The 20,102-nt window shown below is 49.1% G+C and overlaps 2 protein-coding genes across 2 annotated transcripts in view; one reads left to right on the plus strand and one right to left on the minus strand.

Annotated features, from left to right (window-relative positions):
• The window catches only part of LOC144248828 (uncharacterized), a 472,843-nt gene that overhangs the window by 13,074 nt on the left and 439,667 nt on the right, over positions 1–20,102 (minus strand). The gene's annotated exons all lie outside the window — the stretch shown is intronic.
• Positions 492–3,947, plus strand: LOC144248843 (olfactory receptor 14J1-like). Its single transcript, XM_077790823.1, has 2 exons — positions 492–1,387; positions 3,917–3,947. The coding sequence occupies exons 1-2, from the start codon at positions 492–494 to the stop codon at positions 3,945–3,947; spliced, it is 927 nt and encodes a 308-aa protein (XP_077646949.1).

Here is a 20,102-nt window from a genome sequence, read left to right on the forward strand (position 1 = left end):
ACGGGAAAAGGCAGAGGTGTTGTGACACTGGAAATGCTGCTGGGTTGTTGAAATGAGAAACGTGAGTCCTTGGCTCCAAATGTGGAGCGGGGCTGGGGTGGATCAATCTGCTCTCAGCAGTACTTGGGGGTTTTAGGGGAAGTGTGGAAGGTGATCACCCTCCTCTGAGAAAGGATAGTCCAGAGAAAACTGAATAGGTCAGAATGACAGACCATCTCCCCTCACTCTTCTCTCATCACTCTGCCTCACAGAACTTGCTCTGTTGTCCCTGGGGGAAGCAGAAACACGGAGATTTTGATATCAGAGAATACTGGGAAAAATATTGGGGAGCTTATAAAGAAAACCCCAGAACTCTTAAACAAAAAAGTGTGTCCATGTCTCCTACAGAGGAGGGTGTATGGGAAATGGCTTTGATTTTGGTTACAGGTATCTCCTCTATCTCTTCACTGTCCTTTTCTCCATGAACAGGTGCCCATGTGCAGCCACAGCAAATGTCCAACAGCAGCTCCATCAGCCACTTCCTCCTGCTGGCACTGGCAGACACGCGGCAGCTGCAGCTCCTGCACTTCTGCCTCTTCCTGGGCATCTCCCTGGCTGCCCTCCTGGGCAACGGCCTCATCATCAGCGCCGTAGCCTGCGGCCACCACCTGCACACGGCCATGTTCTTCTTCCTGCTCAACCTGGCCCTCAGCGACCTGGGCTCCATCTGCACCACTGTCCCCAAAGCCATGCACAATTCCCTCTGGGACACCAGAAACATCTCCTACACAGGATGTGCTGCACAACTATTTTTTTTTGCCTTCTTCATCGGATCAGAATTTTCCCTCCTGACCATCATGTGCTATGACCGCTACGTGTCCATCTGCAAACCCCTGCACTACGGGACCCTCCTGGGCAGCAGAGCTTGTGCTCACATGGCAGCAGCTGCCTGGGCCAGTGGCTTTCTCAATGCTCTGCTGCAAACAGCCAATACATTTTCCCTGCCCCTGTGCCATGGCAATGTCCTGGGCCAGTTCTTCTGTGATATCCCACAGATCCTCAAGCTCTCCTGCTCCAATTCCCACCTCAGGGAACTTGGGCTTATTGCTGTTACTGCATGTTTGCTCTTCGGATGTTTTGTGTTCATTGTTTTCTCCTATGTGCAGATCTTCAGGGTTGTGCTGAGGATCCCCTCTGAGCAGGGACGGCACAAAGCCTTTTCCACCTGCCTCCCTCACCTGGCCGTGGTCTCCTTGTTCCTCAGCACTATTATGTTTGCTCATCTGAAGCCCCCCTCTATCTCCTCCCCATCCCTGGATCTGTCCCTGTCAGTTCTGTACTCGGTGGTGCCTCCAGCCCTGAACCCCCTCATCTACAGCCTGAGGAACAAGGAGCTCAAGTCTGCAGTGTGGAGACTGATGACTGGATGCTTTCAGGAACATTAAACTGCTGGCCAATTTCTGCCATCACTTGTAATAAAAGTCATCTTTGATAATTCTTGATGGTTTGGTTATGGATTGTTTTACCCTTTGTTTTACTTTTTTCATATCGTCCACAATAAATGTCATTGTTTGTGCCATTTTTAATTTTTAGTAGTTTTCAAGGAACTAAAGGATCTTCCAAGAATGATTTCTGCAAAGACGTCATTTTGTTGCCATCCCTGGAGCTGCAGCAGCAATGTTTTTGTGCAGAGCTGGGGCAGATCAGTGATGGCACAGCAGCTCTGCTCCTGCTGGCCACACCATTCCTGACCCAGGCCAGGAGCCATTGCCCTTCTTGGCCACCTAGGCACACTGCTGGCTTGTGTCCAGCCTGCTGTCCATCAGTCCCTGCAGGTCCCTTTCTGCCTGGCTGCTGTCCAGCCCCTCTGTCCCCAGCCTGTACCACTGCAGGGGTTGTTGTGGCCAAAGTGCAGGACCCGGCACTTGGATTTGTTAAACCTCACCTTGTTGGATTTGGGCCCTGGATCCAGCCTGTCCAGGGCCCTGTGCAGAGCCCTCCTACCCTCCAGCAGATCAACACTCCCAGCCAGCTATGTGTGCCCAGGGTTCCATGAGGCCCCAGAGTGTCCCAATGGTGTCCATGATTCCATGAGTCCTCCCAGTGTCACAATGTCCCTTTGGTTCCATGGGACCCCTTGATGTCACAAAGTCCCTTGGATCCTCGGGCCCTGCAGTGTCACCAGGATAAAATCCCAGTTCTCTCAGCCGCTCCTCACAGGACTTTTGCTGCAGACCCCTCACCAGGCTTGCTGCCTTTCTCTGGACACATTCCAGCCCTCCAGGTCCTTCCAAAACTGGGGGCCCAGAACTGGACACAGCACTCGAGGTGCTGCCCAACCAGTGCCAAGCACAGGGGAAGAATCAGTGCCCTGCTCCTGCTGGCCACATCATTCCTGATCCATAGGAGTGCCAGGGTATGAAAGACTGAAATGTGGCGAGGGGGTGGGGACAAAAGAGTGATTGAATGTCAGTCACCAAGAGTCTTGATTCTCATATATGTTTAGACTGCATTAGAAGGTGCTGGGGATCAATATCAATTGGACATTGATTATATCAATCGATAAACAGGAAAAGAAAACAGGACAAAACCATTATCTCTTCGCTGTTTTCAATGTACATTATAATTGAATACATTTCTCAAATCTGTCTTATTAGCCACAGAAGAGTTGACAACTTCAATTATTCCCAGGTGATTTTCTTCTTTGGGCATTTTAAACAAATGTTTATGAGCTTTTCTCACTGAATTCCTGAACTGAAGAGCTCAAGAAAAGAAAAGGCCTCTGGAGCAGTAAAATCCATCAGCTACCTCCATGTGGCTGAGGATGCATCTCCATCAGAGCAGCAATGAGCAGAAATGGGCTCAGCTTTGTGGCTGCCCCAGCTCTGGGATGGGCCCTGGGCCTGGAGCAGGAGCAGCTCTGGAGGGCCCCAGGGCCGGGGCTCTTGTGCTGGCCTGGGCAGATGGGATGGCAGCAGGGGCTGCAGAGCTCTCAGCACCTCAGGCAGAGGGGAGCAGGGCAGCCAGGGAGCTCCTTTGGCCTTGGCCAAGCCCCTTCCCCCATGGTGGGGCTGAGTCCTGGCTGAGCTGCAGCTGCTGCTGTGCCCTTGGCAGGGGCTGAGGCCGTGGGGCAGTGCCCAGAGCAGCCTGGGCTGAGCAGAGCTGTGGGGCCAGAGCCGGCTGGGCTGTGCTGGGGAGAGGCCCTTGGTGCTGCCCAGAGCTCAGGGCAGCTGGCAGAGCTGGCAGGGAGCTGGGCTGGGCTGGGAGAGCCTGGCACAGAAACCATCAGTGGCCATGGCTGTACTGGAGACCAAGGCTGGAGCAGGGAAATGCAGGGCTGCTGTGCCATGGGGAGGGCATGGAATTCCAGCACACACCTCAGCTCTCTGATGATCCCGGCACCGTGCTGGGCCCTGTTCCAGACTGGAGCAGAGCAGATGTTGATGGCACAGGAGCCCTGCGGGGCTGGCAGGGACCTGCAGCTTGCAAGGTGCTCTGCTCTCCCTCAGCTCCTCTCTGAGAGATCCAATCCCAGCTCGGCACCTCAGGGCACAAGTGGCACTACCTGTTCATGCGCACACAGCTGATGTCTGCCTGGAAACAGGCACAGGTGTTAATACCTGTTAGATTCAAAACATACCTGTACATCTTTATTATCTGGGAAATTTGAGTACTTTTAGGAAATGGCAAAATCTTACCACCCGGCATGGGAATTTCCTGGAAATATACTGATGGCAGGAGAAATAATACTAATATTACTCTTGACTTCTGTCACCAATATTCTGTTTATTCTTTCCTCTCCCTCTTCCTTCAGCTTTTTCCAGCTCTTGTGTTGAAATAGCCATTTCTAAGGACATCTCTTCACTAGACCAGATGGATCTATATCATTCCTCTTCCTCCAAGATTTCCTCCTCTAAGTGCTCTCTGGTCATTCAAGGGCCTCTCAGCTGACTGGTTTCATGCTTTGATCTTCAGGGCATTGTCCACTCTTTCTAAAGTTCAAATAAATATAATATCAGTCAACATCCTTATTGTGTTTATATCTATCAAATAATTACATTTTCTTATATGTTTATCTAAAACTGTTCCTGTAGAGAAATCCCTTGGGCATGGAGGACATGTCAAATGCTGCTGGGACATCACCGAGAGCTGAGGGAAGAGCTGTGATGGTTATTAAACTGTTCCAATGTTCAACTTGTGTTTGATGGCAAGAAACCTTTCTGTGCCTCTGAGTTTCACCATCCCTGAGCCCAAAGGACACAAACCTGATGAGTTGTGGTTCCCACTGCAGGGGCACCTGGACCTTGGCTCTGCACAGGAGAGCTCTTCATCCACTTTCCCTCTTTTCCTCCCTCTGGCCATGGAGGGAGCTCCTGCCTTCAGACTGTGACTCGTGTGTGCAAAGAGCAAATCTGGGCAAAATCGGGGCAGGGAGGGTTTGGGGGGACCTTGGTATCTGTGCTGGGCACAGAAGGTGTTTTCCATTGCTCTGAGGCTGTCTGCTGTGCACTGTGGATTTAATAGCCAGCAGAGGAATGACTTTTGCATTTGGTGGAGCTGTGCCTTCCCCAGGCTTTGTTGGCTGGCAATAAATGAACATCCCTCTGTGTCTGGGGCAGCTCCTTCTCCAAGGAAAGCAGGTGGGAGTGGGAGCCAAGGAGCTGAAACCTTCAGGTGCAGCCTGGGCTGGAGGGAGCTCAGATTTGCACAAGGCTGCTCTGAGTGCCAGGGCTGGGATGTAGGAAATGGTGGGGTGGGGGTAGGGACAGAGTCTGATGGATTGTCAGCCACAAAGGGTCTTGATTTATCTTCACCAACTTTAAACCTGTTCTATTTTGAGTTAATCAAAATGTTCAAGAGGAGAGAAGTAGAAGATGAAGATAGAAAAGAGAGAATGACAAAATAGATACAGAGAAGCTCACATACAGCTACCAACTCCTGGATTCCAGCAATGTTCAGCTGGAAATTCCAAGAGGAGGGAGGGTCAAGATGTGTGCTTGCCTTGTGGTCAGCCTTAAATACCCCTTGGTCTTCCTGGGCCTTCCCCCAGGTGGGACTTGGGGTCATTTGGTCACTCAGGAGCTGGGCTGGGGCTCCACAGGTGGCTGTGGAGCATTGCCTGTGCTGTGCCAGGGACTGGCAGACACTGCTGGGCTGGGATAGAGGCTCTGGGGGGATTGGAGTTCCAGGGCAGGGCAAGGCTGGGTTCCAGGGCAGGGCTGGACCTGCCCCTTTCTCCCCCACACATGAAATGTTTCCAGCCAACAATCTCCTCCAGTCTGTCACAACAGTCAACATGGGAGGTGAAATCCCAATATGGCCATTGGCACCTGCAGGAGAAGGACAGAGCCCCACTGTTTGGAAGGCAGGTGAGAGCCTCTTTAGGCCAAGGCCAGCCAGACTTTTCAGGAATGGCAGATTTTGTCCGCGGGCAACCTTTGGAGATAGGGAATTTTGAAGACAATCCCAATTTAGGCCATGGGCACCTGGACAAGCAGGACAGTTCTTTCCCAAAGGAAGGAAAGTGTGGAGCCTTCCCCCGTGTTTTGGAGGCAGATAAGCAGTGACCCTTACCAAACGACTGCCTGCCAGATTTGTCCTGGCAATATGCCCATGGGAACAATTCCTGGATATAAGGAAATGGAGGTGAAATCCCAATTCTGGCCATGTGTGCCTAGAGGAGAAGGAGAGTTCTTTTCCATAGGAAGGAAAGCCCTGAGCCCCAGTGCTTCAATAGCAGATGAGAAGAGACCCTCAAGATGCCAAGGTCAGCTGTCAGGTAGCTCCTGGGAAGCCAAACCAGCCAGACCTGTTCCGTGTTCCCTTGATTCCATGGGCCCCTGCAGTGTCCCAGTGATCTCCGTGGCTCCCCAGGCCCCACAGTGTCACGGGACTCCTCTGTTCCATGAGGCCACAATGTCACAATGGACCTTTGGACCCTGGGGGTTTGTGGTGTCACAATGGTTTCCTTTGGCTCCCCAGTGTCACAATGGAGCACTGATGACACGAGGCCCTGCAGTGTCACAATGGACTTTTGGTTCCCTGCAGCCCTGCAGTGCCACAAAGGCCTCTTGGTTTCACGAGGCCCCACAGTGTCACAATGGACCTTTGGTTCTGTGGGGACCCCCAGGGTCACAATGGTCTCACTGGTGCCATGAGGCCTCACAGTATCACAATGCTTTGCTTATTCCACGGGGCTTCACAGTGTCCCAATGGTCTCCATGATCCCATGAGTCCCTCAGTGTCACAATGGTCTCCTTGGTTCCATGGTGCCCCACAGTGTCACAATGGTCCCTTGGTTTCACAGGCCCCATAGTGTCACAATGGACCCTTGGTTCCATGAGGCTGTGAAGTCACTTAATGGTGTCTCCATGATTCCATGAGTTCTTGCAATGTCACAATGGCCCTTTGGATCCCTGGGGTCTCTCAGTGTAACAATGGCCCCTTGGTCCCATGATACCCCAGAGAGTCATGACAGTCTCCATGGTTCCCTGAGGCCCCATGGTGTCACAATGGCCCCTTGGTTTCACAGGCCCCACAGTGTCACAATGGTCCCTTGGTCTCACAGGCCCCACAGTGTCACAATGGTCCCTTGGTTCCATGGTGCCCCACAGTGTCACAATGGTCCCTTGGTTCCATGGTTCCTGTGCTGGTGCATTCCCCCCTCCCCTTCTCAGGCTGCCCTGCCAGATGAGAAATGCTCGCTGGCCTCAGCCTTGGCCAGCAGCCCCTGGGCTCAGCTCCTCTGGAGCTCAGCACAAACACGCTCTGCTCCAGGCACTGCTGCTGCCCAGCCAGCTCCTGGCTGCTTTAGGAGCAGCCTGGGAACTCTTTGTGTTCCCTCGGTGGCACAACATCCCTGTTCTCACCCTGCCAAAGAAAGCTGCTGATGCCAAGTGCGGCCAGGATGAAACATGGCTGGGACTGCAGCCCCTCTCTTGGAGCCCGACAAACAGCGCTCCAAAAGGAGCCCTTGGAGCTCTCCTGGGCCAGCGACTCCCTCTGAGTGGGGCCTCTCCGAGCCGGGAACTCTCCCGTTTGCTGCACTCGGGGATCCCCAACAACAAGGGAACCTGGGCCGATCCCCCCACTCCTCCAGGCTCAACCCTTCCCTGCTGGGGAGATGCCAAAGCATCCTCATGGAGCATTTCCCTGCCCTCAGGGGAATTTCTCACAGGTGCCTTGCACTGACTCTCTGTGTCTGTGTGCACACAGGAGTGCCTGTGCTGGGGAAATGTGGCAGAAATGCTGCTCTCTGAGGGGTCTGAGTGCCTTGGATAGCTGAGCCAGTCAGGCCTGTAAGTGAGGTTAAATTATGAGGTCTAAGTTAAGTGAAATGCTTCTAAGAGTTGTCCTTTTGCTAAGTTGTTATGTTTAATATAGGCTGAGTTAAATATTGTTAAATGTTATTCCTGTTTTAAATTGCATAGTTATAGGTTATAAGTTAGGTTAAATACTGTTAAGCTCTTCTCTTTTGCTAAATTGTGACTGTGAAGCTATCATTTAAGGTTAAGGTGTAAGTTAAGTCCTGTTAAGTTGGAGCTCTGTTAAGCTTTTAGGCCATATTCCTTTTATCCTTGCCCTCACTGCCCTTTTGTCACACACACACACACACACACACAGAGAGACAGTTCTCGATTCATTTCTGGTTTGATTGCCTGGATTTTGTTTGGTTTTGTTGTTGCTTTGTTTCCTTGCTGTGCCTGAAGTGTCCAGTCAGGAGCAGAGTGACTCTTGCCAAGGAACTTTGTGCTGTTGTCACTTTAATATTAAATCTGGTTTTTGCTGGGGATTTTTTCAGTGCTCTCAAGCCCTCGTTGGTCACAGGGTGAAGGAGCCCTGGCCCAGGCTCTGGCCCTGGGGGACACGGGGACGCTGCCAGGGGGTCCCTGTGCCCCTGTCCCACCCCCCATGGCTCCAGCCCCCGTCCCCGTGTCAGGCTCTGGGGTCGATCTCATGGAACATCCTCTGGGGGAGGCTGCGGCGCCGGGGGCGGGGGGACCTGGGGGGACAGGGGACCCCGCTGTGCACGAGCAGCGTTGGACTTCTCTGGGGGAACTGGGAGGGGAATGGGGCAGAGTAACCTCCCCAGTGACCTCACACAGCCGCTGTGATGTCACACAGCCCCTGTGATGTCACACAGCCCCTGTGATGTCACATCTCTATGACCTCACACAGCTCCCTGTGATGTCACACAGCTCCCTGTGATGTTAAACTGTTGCACTAGGACACAAAATAACTCACGCACTCATATTAAGATTAAAAGAGTAAAAGGACGTAACTTTTTTTTTTTATTTCTATAATATATGACATTTACAACATGGCACTGGATTGGAGGATGAAATTGCTACTTCTCTAACTTATTCTCCCTTCTTATAAAGAAAAATGCACAACAATTATTATTTACATGAACAGTGCGTGAGAAGTCTAGAATATGTAAATCTTCGGAGGCAACGAAAACTTAAAAGAAGTTTAAAGCATTTAAAACAGCAGGGTGATAGCACACAGATCTCTGTGATGTCACATGGACATCTCTGTGACATCACAAAACTTCCTGTGATGTCACACAGATCTCTGTGATGTCACGTGGACATCTCTGTGACGTCACACTGTTCTCTGTGATGTCATACAACCTCCTGTGATGTCACAGAGACATCTCTCTGATGTCACACTGCCTCCTGTGATGTCACACAGCCTCTGAGATGTCTCACAGCCCCTGTGATGTCCCACAGGCATTTATATGATATCACAACACCTCCTGTGATGTCACCCAGGCATCTCTGTGATGTCATAATGCCCCTGTGATGTCACACAGCTCTCTGTGATGTTGCACAGTCATTTCTGTGATGTCATACTCTCTCTGTGATTCCACACACCCCTCTGTGATGTCACACATACATGTCTGTGATGTCACACTGCCCCTGTGATGTCACACTGCTTCCTGTGATATCACACAGCCCCTGTGATGTCATAGAGCCCACTCTATGATGCCACCTTGTGATGCCATACAACAGTGCCGTGATGTCACAGAAGACTCCATGATGTCACAGTCACCCTGCAATGTCACAGTCTGTTCTGTGATGTCACAGCCTGCTCTATGATGTTACACAGCCACCTGGTGATGTCACAACCCTCTCTCCCATGCCACAGAGCCACCCTCGATGATGGCAGAGGCTGATCTATTGAATCACACCATATTCTGTGACATCACAGCCAGCTCTGTCATGTCACAATTGCCTCAGTGATGTCAGAAAACCCTCAAGAACTCAGTTAAATTGAAACACTGAAGTTTCTTGTACTTTGAAAATATTTGTGTCATGGACACAACTGAGACAGTGTCCCCAGGTTCCAGTCAGAGAAGAACACTGGAGGCAGTGATGAGAGCTGGGGACAAGCAAGGGAAAGGTGTCTCTGGTGCTGAGCAAACCTGGATGTGTTTCAGGAATGCAAAGGGCCCAGGCCTGAGCCCCAGCCCCTGGCAAGGCAGATCCTGTCCCTCCCTCATTGCTCAGGGCTCTTCCCGGGATGGGCACTGGCATGTGGGGATGTGCAGTGCCAAGGGCAGGACCATGGGGCGGCCCCTGCCAGGCTGCTGAGCAGGGACAAGGAGGCACTGAGGCCCCAGGGCTGCAAGGGTCACTTGTCCCCTGGTGGCCTCAGGCCCAGGGCCAGCAGCCATGGCCAAAGGGCTGCACAGGTTGGCTCTGTCAGGGCCTTGCAGCTGCTGCACATCCCTGAGCCCTCTGCAGCCCAGGCTGTCCCACGGTGTCCCTGCCCTGCGCCTCTGTCCCTGCAGGCTGTCGTCACCCCCGGCTGCCCCACCTCGCTGGCCCTTCCTTTGCTGGCAGCTCTGCCTCCTGCTGCCCCTGCCTGGCCACACAAAGCCTTGGGCTGCTCCAGGCTCCTGCTGGGGACGTGTTGCACCACAGCCCTGCCCTGGGAGGGAAATTCCTTTCTCCTCCTGTGTCCAGTCTGGACTTCCCCAGCTGCATTTGGGGCATAATTTCTCTCCCTGCCTGATTCCCACTATGGAGAAAAGCTCCACCATTTCCACATCCACCCTTCAAGCCCTGCCAGGCCACTGCTGATCTGTCCTCAGTCTCTTCACAACTGAGCCCAGGCACATCAGCCTCCATACATGGGTTATGTTCTTGAGGCCTGCAAAACCCAGCTCGGGAGATCTCTGGGCCCTCTCCAAGGTGTTTGCAAAGGAAAACATTCTGCTCATATCACCAGAGGCCAAGGCCAGGCAGAACTGTCTGTCCTGGCAGCATTTGTCTGGGAGCAATCCTAGGATATATGGAATTTTGGCGGCCAAATTTCAGTTCCTGCCATGGCTCCTGGACAAGAGGGTCAGTTCTTTTCTGCAGGAAGGAAGGCACCGAGCCCCAGTGCTTCTGAGGCAACTGAGATGCGACCATCAGAGGCCAAGGCCAGCCAGAGCTGGCAGGTTTTTTTCTGGCAGATACCCTTGCATACAGGAAATTTTTTAGGGGAAGTACCAATTTTATCCATGGGTGTCGAAAAAGAGGGGACAGTTCTTTTCCATAGCAAGGAAAGCACGGAGCCCCAGTGGTTCATGGGCAGATGAGAAGCAGCCCTTGACATTCCAAGATCAGCCAGACCTGTCAGGTGGTCCCTGGGAGGCCAAGCCTGCCAGACCTGTTCCATGTTCCCCTCATTCCATGGAGCCCCACAGTGTCATAATGGTCCCTTGCTTCCAGGAGGCCCTGAGGTGTCACAATGCCCCCTTGGTGACACGAGGGTCTGAAGGGTTGGAGTGGTCTCCATGATTCCACAAGGCCCCACAGAGTCATGGTGGTCTCTGGGTTCCATAGAGCCCCGCGGTGTCACCATGGCCCCAGAGTGTCACAATGGACTCCATGGTTCCACCAGGTCCTCACTGTGCCACCATGGTCTCCACAGGAAGGGAACAACCCAGCCCCAGCGTTCCAGGGGCAAATGAGCCACAGCCACCAGAGGCCAAGGGCAGCCAGATCAGATGGTGCTGGCAGATTTTGTCCTTGGATATAGGGAATTTTAGAGGTGGAATGCCAGTTGCAGACCTGACTGCCTGGAGGAGAAGGACAGTTCTTTTCCATAGGAAGGCAAGGATGGAACACCGGTGTTTCAGGGGCAGATGAAAGGTGACCATCAGAGGCCAAGGGCAGCCAGACCTCTCTGATGTGGTATTTTTTTCTCTGAAAGCAACCCTTGCATATAGGGAATCTGGGAGGTGGAACCCCAATTTCGGCCATTTCTGCATTGTTAAGAAGGATGGTCCTTTTCCATAGGAAGGAAAGCCCAGAGCCCCCGTGTTGCAGGGGCAGAAGCAGAGAGAGAAGGCTCCTGGGAGGCCGGGCCAGCCAGACCTGTTTGTCCTGGCAGCTTTTGTCTCTGAGAAATCCTTGGACCTAGGGAATTCTGGAGGAGGATTCCAAACTTTGGCCATGGGCATCTGGTCGAGATGGATGGTTTTTCCCATAGGAAAGAGAAGCGTGGAGCCCAGGTGTTTTGGAAGGAGATGAGAGGTGGTCACTATAGGCCAAGAGAGCCAGACCTGTCTCTCCTGGCACCTTTCATCTGGGGGAAATCCTTGGATATTCAGAATTTTGAAGGTGGAATCTCAGTTCTGGCCATGGGCACCTGGGCAGGAAGAAGAGTTCTTTTCATCAGAAAGGAAAGCACAAAGCCCCAGTGTTTCAGATGCAGATAAAAATCGGCTCTTTGGAAACCAAGGCCAGCCAGACATGTTTCTCCTGGAAGCTTTCACTTGGGAGAAATCCATGGATATAGGGAATCCCGGAGGCGGATTCCCAACTTTGGCCATGGGTGCCTGGATGTGAAAGGTGCTTTTTTCCCATAAGAAAGAAAAGCACAGGGTCCCAGTGTTATGAACGAGCACAATAGGCTGTCAAATCCAATTAAAAGGATTTATTAATAGCGGAAAGCGAAAGCAAACCAGCGCGCGCTGGGCGGCAGTCGTTCCAACTACCGCGCTTCGTTCCCCGTTTCCCCCCCACTTATTGGGTTGTCTCTTCCGGATGTGTGACGTTCTGGTGACGCTCTGGTGTCTTTTCTGCGCAGGCGCACCCTGTCGTTAGGTGGTCATTCTCTGCCTCTTGGTGGCGCCAGTGGTCTTCTTTAAGGTTGTCTCTGCGACCTGGAAATTTTCTCAAAAACAAGAAATGTTATCTCTAGGCACGTTTACATGTTTTGCTAAGTCTGTAACGGAGCTGTCCTTGAAACATATCTATTCGCTTAGGTGTTTGGGTGCCTAGCAGCAGCTTTCTCAAAACAGTTTTAACTCCCTAAAAAGTTTGTAACAAAGTCGTCCTTGAAAGATAGTCACTGGAATGCCTGGCAAAATGAGAACATGTTCAGACAAGTGAAAACTCTATTCTGTGAATGTGAGAGACTCTATATTATGAACAAAAAGGCCTTATTTTTCTAACAATATCCCCCCTTTTTATTTTTAACCCTCTTTTTGTTCATTAAAGCGCTCTAATTCCCTTCTGCTCAATTCTAAATATTCTTCAGTCTCTACTTCGCTAAGTGGCTCATACTTTGGCTTTATTATCATTAAATGTGCAGCTTCTAACCTATTTTTCACTAGTGTAATAAGCTTGCTAAGAATACATGGCCCAAAGGTAAGTATTAGAATTAGTAAAATTACTGGTCCTGCAAGGGTGGATAATAGAGTGGTTAGCCAGGGAGAATAGGTGAACCAGGATTCATACCAACTCTGCTGGGATTCTCTTTCTCTTTTTCGTTGTTCTATTTGTTTGCGCAACTCAGCCATCGTGTCTTTTACAATACCTGTGTGATCTACATAAGCGCAACATTCTTCTTGCAAAGCAACACATAGTCCCCCTTGTTGTAAGAATAACAAATCTAATCCCCTTCGGTTTTGGAGGACTACCTCAGAAAGGGATTTTATTGATTTAACTAGTTCACTTATGGCTTTATCTATTCTACTCAGATCCTCATCTACAGATGTGCGCAGAGCTTTCATACCTTGGGTTTGACTTACTAGGGAGGCGACCCCTGTTCCTACTCCTGCTCCTCCTATGCTGAGCAAGATTGCTACTGTTAGTGCTGTAAGTGGTTCCCTTTTAACCAGGTAGTGTTCAGGGGTCTTCTGATGTTCTAATACGTATTCTTTTGGGTGGTATACGATTCTGGGGATTATTAGAACTTGAATGCAGAAGTCTGAATTATTAAAGGCTTTTACCGATAGGCAGGGTGTAACTCCAAGTTGTTGACATACCCATTTAGTATTGACTGCTGGCATAAGCCAATCAAAAGGCTTGTCTGTTCTGCTAATGCTCATTGTTGTGTTGCAGAGATGTCGCATATCTGCTGGAACTTCTCCTACACATCTTCCTTGCCCACTAACCTGGGACAAGGTAATGCCTGGAACATTATCTCCTTCTTTTTTCCAGAGACACTCTTTTGGATTTGTGCCATTTATTTCCCTTGCCTCAGATGTAATCCCAATAGCTTCATAAAAGGGTGGATTTATCATATAGCAAAGCCAACATCCTTTAGTTAGGTTAGGATGGGTATGATTCAAAACTCCAAAGGTAGCTTGCATAATTTTCCATAAGGTTGTATACCTCTGCACTAATAGCTGAGGTTCTTGATTACTTTTGTTTATAACATTATCTCTGGTTTTATTACTCTTTTTTAAGTCATTGCTTATTACTGGATTTGGGCCTATAGGGCTAGGATCATGTGGCGCTACTTCCTTTTTTATTTGAATCAGATTTCCCGGATCATGTCCTTCTATCCAATGCCTAACCCCCCATGTTTTGCCTATTAACCATCCAGAATCGCTTGGTTGAGTGACATTTAGGTAAAGAAAGGTGCAGTTCCCAAGTAAGTTTTTCCCAGTCCAAGGCCACTCTCGTGGTCGTTTACACCCTGCTGGTCCATGTCCTACTTTTAAATATTTGTCTAATCCCCCACCCGGAGCCCACGCTGATGCTATTGTTTCACAGCCCCAATAGGCGCAGTAATAATGTTTGGGGTAATTACAGTATTGCTTCCCTGGGTTCGAAGCAGGGCACATATAGAAGCTTGTTAAATTTAACAGCCGCCCGCATTTTAAATTTCGAGTTAGATCACAGATCCCAACTTTGAAGCTTGGTGCTCCAGGTCCCGTTATTGTCTGTAAAATATGACGGGTATCGTGATCCTCCCATCTGCTTAAGGTCCATTTAAAGGGTTCATGTATATTAACTGTGGCACTCTGAAGGGGAAACCATACAAACATAAAAACCCATAGGATTGAGTGATACGCACTGCAGGGGAGGATGTTACTTATCATGCTCAGTTTTACATTCCCATTTTCCCCCATTCCGTTGTCACCATTCTCATACTCATGATGATTTACGTTCTTTTTCAAGGTTTGGGAGGGCCCCTCATCCCCACTATCTACCTCTCTGTCTCGCCTGTCAACTTGGTTGCTACAAGTTACAGGGCAAGCCATCTTCTCGACAGCAGAGATATTCTTCAGGGGTAGGATCGTTCCCTCTCTCCCACTTTGATCTCCGGGAGTTCCAATTTTTCGTATTCAACTGTGGAGTGTCGCACCTGAGCCTTTTGACTAATTTGCGACACTTGACCTGGACTATATCCGTGAGGAACGGACCCAGGGGTTCATTGGAATGGTAACAGTGGAATTCAGGGTTTATTCCTTTTATGAAAACCTCCCACCACTCAGGGGATCCTTTAGTCAATTCCCGAGTGGCAACCTTGTAATTTAGTACTTCAGATGTCAATTTGCGCTGCTCCAGCCAGCAGCGTTGACATACACTTCTTGGAGCTCTCCCCTTTCTGCAGTGAGCCCACCACAATCCTTTACAGATTTTGCAGGAAAAACAGGCAAAAGGGTAACAATGACAATCTAACCAGCTACACCTTACTCTAATACTTTGATGTTCAGCGTGGCCCTCCCCTTCCCAAGGTCTCTGTTCTTTTTCAAGTCGGATGAACCGATAAAAGGGCTGTTGGGCTGAATCCTCTAGATGTTTACAGTATCTTGGGGGCTTTGTTTCTCCAACTAGTTGTACTTGCAGTCCCCAGTTATCTCCAACCCAAATATCTCTAGAGCTGATAGAGTTCATGAAAATTATTTGTAAGTCCTTTTTACTGTTAGCTTTAAATCCCCCGGCTTCCCGTCAATTCTCCAGCTCGTTTCTCGGGAAGCTGTATGAAATCGAGTTGGATCCACCGGCCCCTTTATTCTGCTAGCATGAGTCCATCCCTTCTCTGCTGTGCGGACTGCGGAGTCAGTGGTGATTAAAACCAGGTATGGTCCGTCCCACTTTGGGGTGATTGAATCTTCCTTCCAGCTCCGGATGAGGACCCAGTCGCCGGGTTGTACCTGGTGTAACACAAGATATAGGGGTGGTCTTTGGGCCCACATCCCTTTTTCCCATAACTGTCTTTTATATTTCATTAAAATGGATAAGTATTTATTAATACTTTGATCAGTAATGTTAGGATTAGTTTGAACTTTTTCTAGGGAATAGGGCATCCCATACAGCATTTCAAATGGGGACAGTCCTATATCAGCTCGTGGCTGAGTTCGAACATTTAATAATGCCAACGGCAAACATTTTATCCAGGATAATTTAGTTTCTAGTACTAATTTGGTGAGTTGTTTCTTAATTTCCCCATTCATTCTTTCTACCCTTCCCGAACTCTGTGGATGCCAGGGAGTATGTTGTTCCCATTTTATGCCCAGAGCTTCTGCTAGCATCTGTGTTATTTTCGAAGTGAAATGGGGGCCTTTATCAGAGTCTATCGTCTCTGGGACCCCATATCTAGGTATTATTTCTTCCAGCAAGGCTTTTGTTACTGTCCGAGCTGTCTCTCTGGCAGTGGGGATTACTTCCACATAATGTGTTAAATGATCCACTATAACCAAAAGATATTTTAGTCTCCCTATCTTGGGGAGCTCAGTAAAGTCTACTTGCAGATTTGAAAAGGGCCTCTTTGCCACTGGCCTCCCACCCAGGGGTAGTTTTCTTAGGTTTCTCCTGTTTACCCGTAGACAGGTTGGACAACTTCTAGTAATCCCTTTCGCTAAGTCATGTAGGCCCACCGTCATATAATGGGTGGCAAAGTGATCCACCAGTCCTTGAGCGCCCCAGTGTGTTCTCTGGTGTAATTTACTGAGCATCCGCTGGGCTATGGCCCTAGGTAAAACCTCCCTCCCATCCTTTAACAGCCATTTCCCTGATTCCTCTTTTATTCCTAATTTTGTAAGCTTCTCTTGTTCTTCTATTGTAAATATAGGCTTATCCTGGGTAGTCGACTCAGGGTCCTTTGGGGTATCCACAAGGTCCTTCCTAATTCCCTCACTTAAAGTTAGTGTTTTAATAATTGCAGCCTTCTTTGCCTCATAATCTGCCGCATTGTTACCCCTACTCCGGTAATCCATTCCCCGTTGATGCCCTTTTAAATGGACCACCGCTATTCTGGTAGGGCCTCTCAAAGCCCTCAGGAGGGCTATTATTAGTTTCTGATGGATTAAGTCCCTTCCCTGTGAATTCACGAGGCCTCTCTCTTCCCATAACTTCCCAAAAGTGTGCACCACCCCGTATCCATATTTAGAATCTGTATAGATGGTCCCCTCTTTTCCTTCTAATAGTTCCAAGGCTCTTAGGATAGCGTATATCTCGCAGGCTTGGGCTGACCATGTTTTGTCTAGGGGTCCAGATTCGATTACTCTTAAATCAGGCCCCCCCCACTATGGCATATCCTGATCTCCTTTGACCCTCAACTATTCTGGATGATCCATCAACAAACAATTTTTCCCCAGTCTCTAATTCCTCCTCCTCCAGGTCAGGTCTAATTTTGGTTTGTTCTTCTATAGTAATTACACAGTCATGTATATCAGTGATTCAGTTTCGGGCTCTCCGAAGAGGAAGGAGGCTGGATTTTGCAATGAGGTGGTTTCTAAAGTGAAATTAGGGGTTTCTAATAGAATCCCCTCATACTTTAGGAGCCTGGCATCAGAGATCCATTTGTCTGCTTTTTGCTGCATCACACTCCGTATGTTATGTGGAGTTAACACCTTCAGAGTGGCATTAAAGGTGATCTTCCTTGCTTCTTCTACTAACTCCGCACAGCCTGCAATTATTTGTAAACAGCCCGGCCATCCCCTGCTTACAGGGTCTAAAATTTTAGACAGATATGCAATAGGTTTCTTTTTCCCCGCCCAGTCCTGGGTAAGTACTCCATAAGTTACCCCATCTGTGATATTAACAAATAAAAAGAAGGGCCTCTTTAAATCTGGGAGGCTTAGGACTGGAGCATGGACCAGAGTTTCTTTTAATTCTTGGAATTTAGATTTTTCCTCCTCTGTCCACTTAAGGTGCCCATCTTGGGTAAGTTTTTGATACAGAAATCTTGCCTTCCCGCTATAGTTCTCAATCCACTGCCTACAATACCCTGTAAGTCCTAATACCTGGCGAATTTGTCGTTTATTTTGCGGTAGAGGCAGAGATAGGATTGCTTGTACTCTATCTGGATCAATTCTCTTTTCTCCCTTTTTCAAATAATGTCCCAGGTACCTAACTTCCTCTTCTACAAATTGTAGTTTTGCTTTAGAGACTTTTAATCCTTTCAGTCCCAGGAAATTCAATAGTTTGATACTTTCCTTCCGGACTTTGTCTTCTTCTTTACCTGCTATTAACAAATCATCCACATACTGAACTAGCTTTACCTCTGGGTCTGTTTTATAATCTTGCAAGATTTGTTCCAGGGCTTGCCCGAATAAATTGGGTGATTCCGTAAAGCCCTGAGGAAGTACCGCCCACCTGAGTTGCTGTCGCCTCCCCGTGTCAGGGTCCTCCCATTCAAAGGCAAAATAATCTCGACTGGATTCGTCCAGAGGGCAGGCCCAAAAGGCATCCTTCAGGTCTATTACACTATACCATTCGTTCTCAGGTCCCAGTTTGCTTAAAAGAGTATAGGGATTTGCTACTACTGGGAATCGGGCCACGGTTCGCTTATTAATTTCCCTAAGGTCGTGCACCAGCCGATAGGATCCATCTGCCTTTTTTACCGGGAGTATAGGGGTGTTAAAAGGCGACATACAAGGCTCTAGCAGTCCTTGGTTTAACAGCCTTTCAACCTCAGGTTTTAACCCTCTCCTCCCTTCTAGTGAAATTGGATACTGTTTTATTCTTACCGGGATCTCGGGATTTCTGATTTTTACTGTAAATGGGGTTATATTTAATTTGCCCACAGTCCCTGGATTATACCACACTTCGGGGTTTATTTTCTCTTCATCTTCTAAACGGAGGGAACAGAGTCTGATCTTTAACTCCTTCTCTACCACCTCAATTTGAACTCCCAATTCAACAATCAAGTCTCTCCCTAACAAATTGTAATCTGCTTCAGGAACTAATAGGAAGTCACCCATCCCCACTTTAGTTCCCGATTCTACCACCACCCCTTTAATAATTTGTACTTCAAAAGGTTCCCCCTTAGCCCCTATTACCGTGGCTGTCTGTTTTGATAAATTACAGCCCTGAGGCAGAAATTGAATAGTAGATCTTTCTGCCCCTGTATCGACCAAGAAATCTATTTCCTGGCCCTGGGGACCCACCTTCAATTTTATCAAGGGCTCTTTTTGATGTTTCCTGGTCCCCATAAAATAGAGCCCCTGACTCCCCTATTCGATTTTGAACTCCTCCTCGTCCCTTAGCCTCCTCCTGCACTCCCTCTTGAAATGTCCCTTCTTACCACAATAATAACATACCCTTTCTCCTACCTTTCCCTTGTCACCCTCCCTATTCCGAGTGACTCTCTTTTGTTCTTCCTCCACCCGCCTGCTTTCCCTCACTGCAGCAACCATCATTTTCACCTGTCTCTTCTGACTTTCATCCTCTCTGCGGACATAAACCTTCTGCGCCTCTCGCAATAATTCTGCTAAATCCCTGTCCTGCCAATCATCCATTTTCTGTATCTTCCTCCTAATATCATCCCAGGATTTAGAGACAAACTGGACTTTAAGAATCGCCTGTCCCATTGGGTTATTCGGGTCTAACCCCGAGTACAGCTGAAAACTTTTCCTTAACCTTTCTAACCATTCGGTGGGGGTTTCATCCTTCTTTTGTCTGTCGTTAAATGCTTTATTTATATTCTGGCCCCTAGGAACGGACTCTTTTATGCCATCAATTAATATGGTCCGAAAGTCCCGCATGTTAGCTCTATGGGCCGCATCCTGGTTATTCCAATTGGGATTCTGGAGAGGCCATTTGGTGTCGGCCGGTTGCTGGGCATGAGCGGGTTGGGCATCCCAGGCCCGCATTCCAGCAATTCTTATCATGTTCTTTTCCTCGGCCGTGAATAAAATGTTAAGTATAGATTGTAATTCCTCCCAAGTGTATATATTAGGACCTAAAAATTGATCCACCCGCTCTGCCACGCCCAGGGGGTCTTCTAGCAAATTTCCCATCTCCGTCTTAAAGTCTCTAACATCCCCCGAACTTAAGAGCACCGAAATAAATCCAATCCCCGGCTGTGGTCCCCCCATCGGCATTTCCCTTAAAGGAAATAGTTTGCCTTGCGTCTTACTTCGGGTAAGAGGACCACGCGAGCCTGAGGGTTGATCAGAGTCTGAGTCTGATTCTTCCCCATCCGATTGTGGAGGAGGAGGGGGTGCATTTGGCGCAGGGGGAATGTAGGGCGGGGGTGCAATAATTACTTCTTCCGCTCGCCCCTTCTTTTTCTTTCCTCCTGAAACCTCCGAGAGTTTAAACACGAGCACCTCCGGCTTTTCTGTCCAGACTCGGGCATAGGCACTCTCCTCAGGGTTAGGAGGTTGTTTAGCATGTATCCAACCATTTAACAGTTGTTTTACCCAGTCCTCTGAGGACCCAAAGATGGGCCGAAACACACCTTTAGAAATCTCTTGTCCTCCCCATACTTCTATGCAATAGTGTATCATCTTTGCCTTATCCTTCCCAGGTGCCCCTGGAAAGTGCTCCCAATTTGTCAGCATAAACCCTAAGGGACTATCCTTAGGAATTGGGGGAAGTTTTACCCCCACCGGGGAGGGGGATTTATCCTTGCTCTTCCCCTGCCCCATGTCCTCCGGA

The sequence above is a fragment of the Lonchura striata genome, unplaced genomic scaffold (assembly GCF_046129695.1).
Source record: "Lonchura striata isolate bLonStr1 unplaced genomic scaffold, bLonStr1.mat Scaffold_92, whole genome shotgun sequence".
Classification (NCBI taxonomy): Eukaryota; Metazoa; Chordata; class Aves; order Passeriformes; family Estrildidae; genus Lonchura; species Lonchura striata.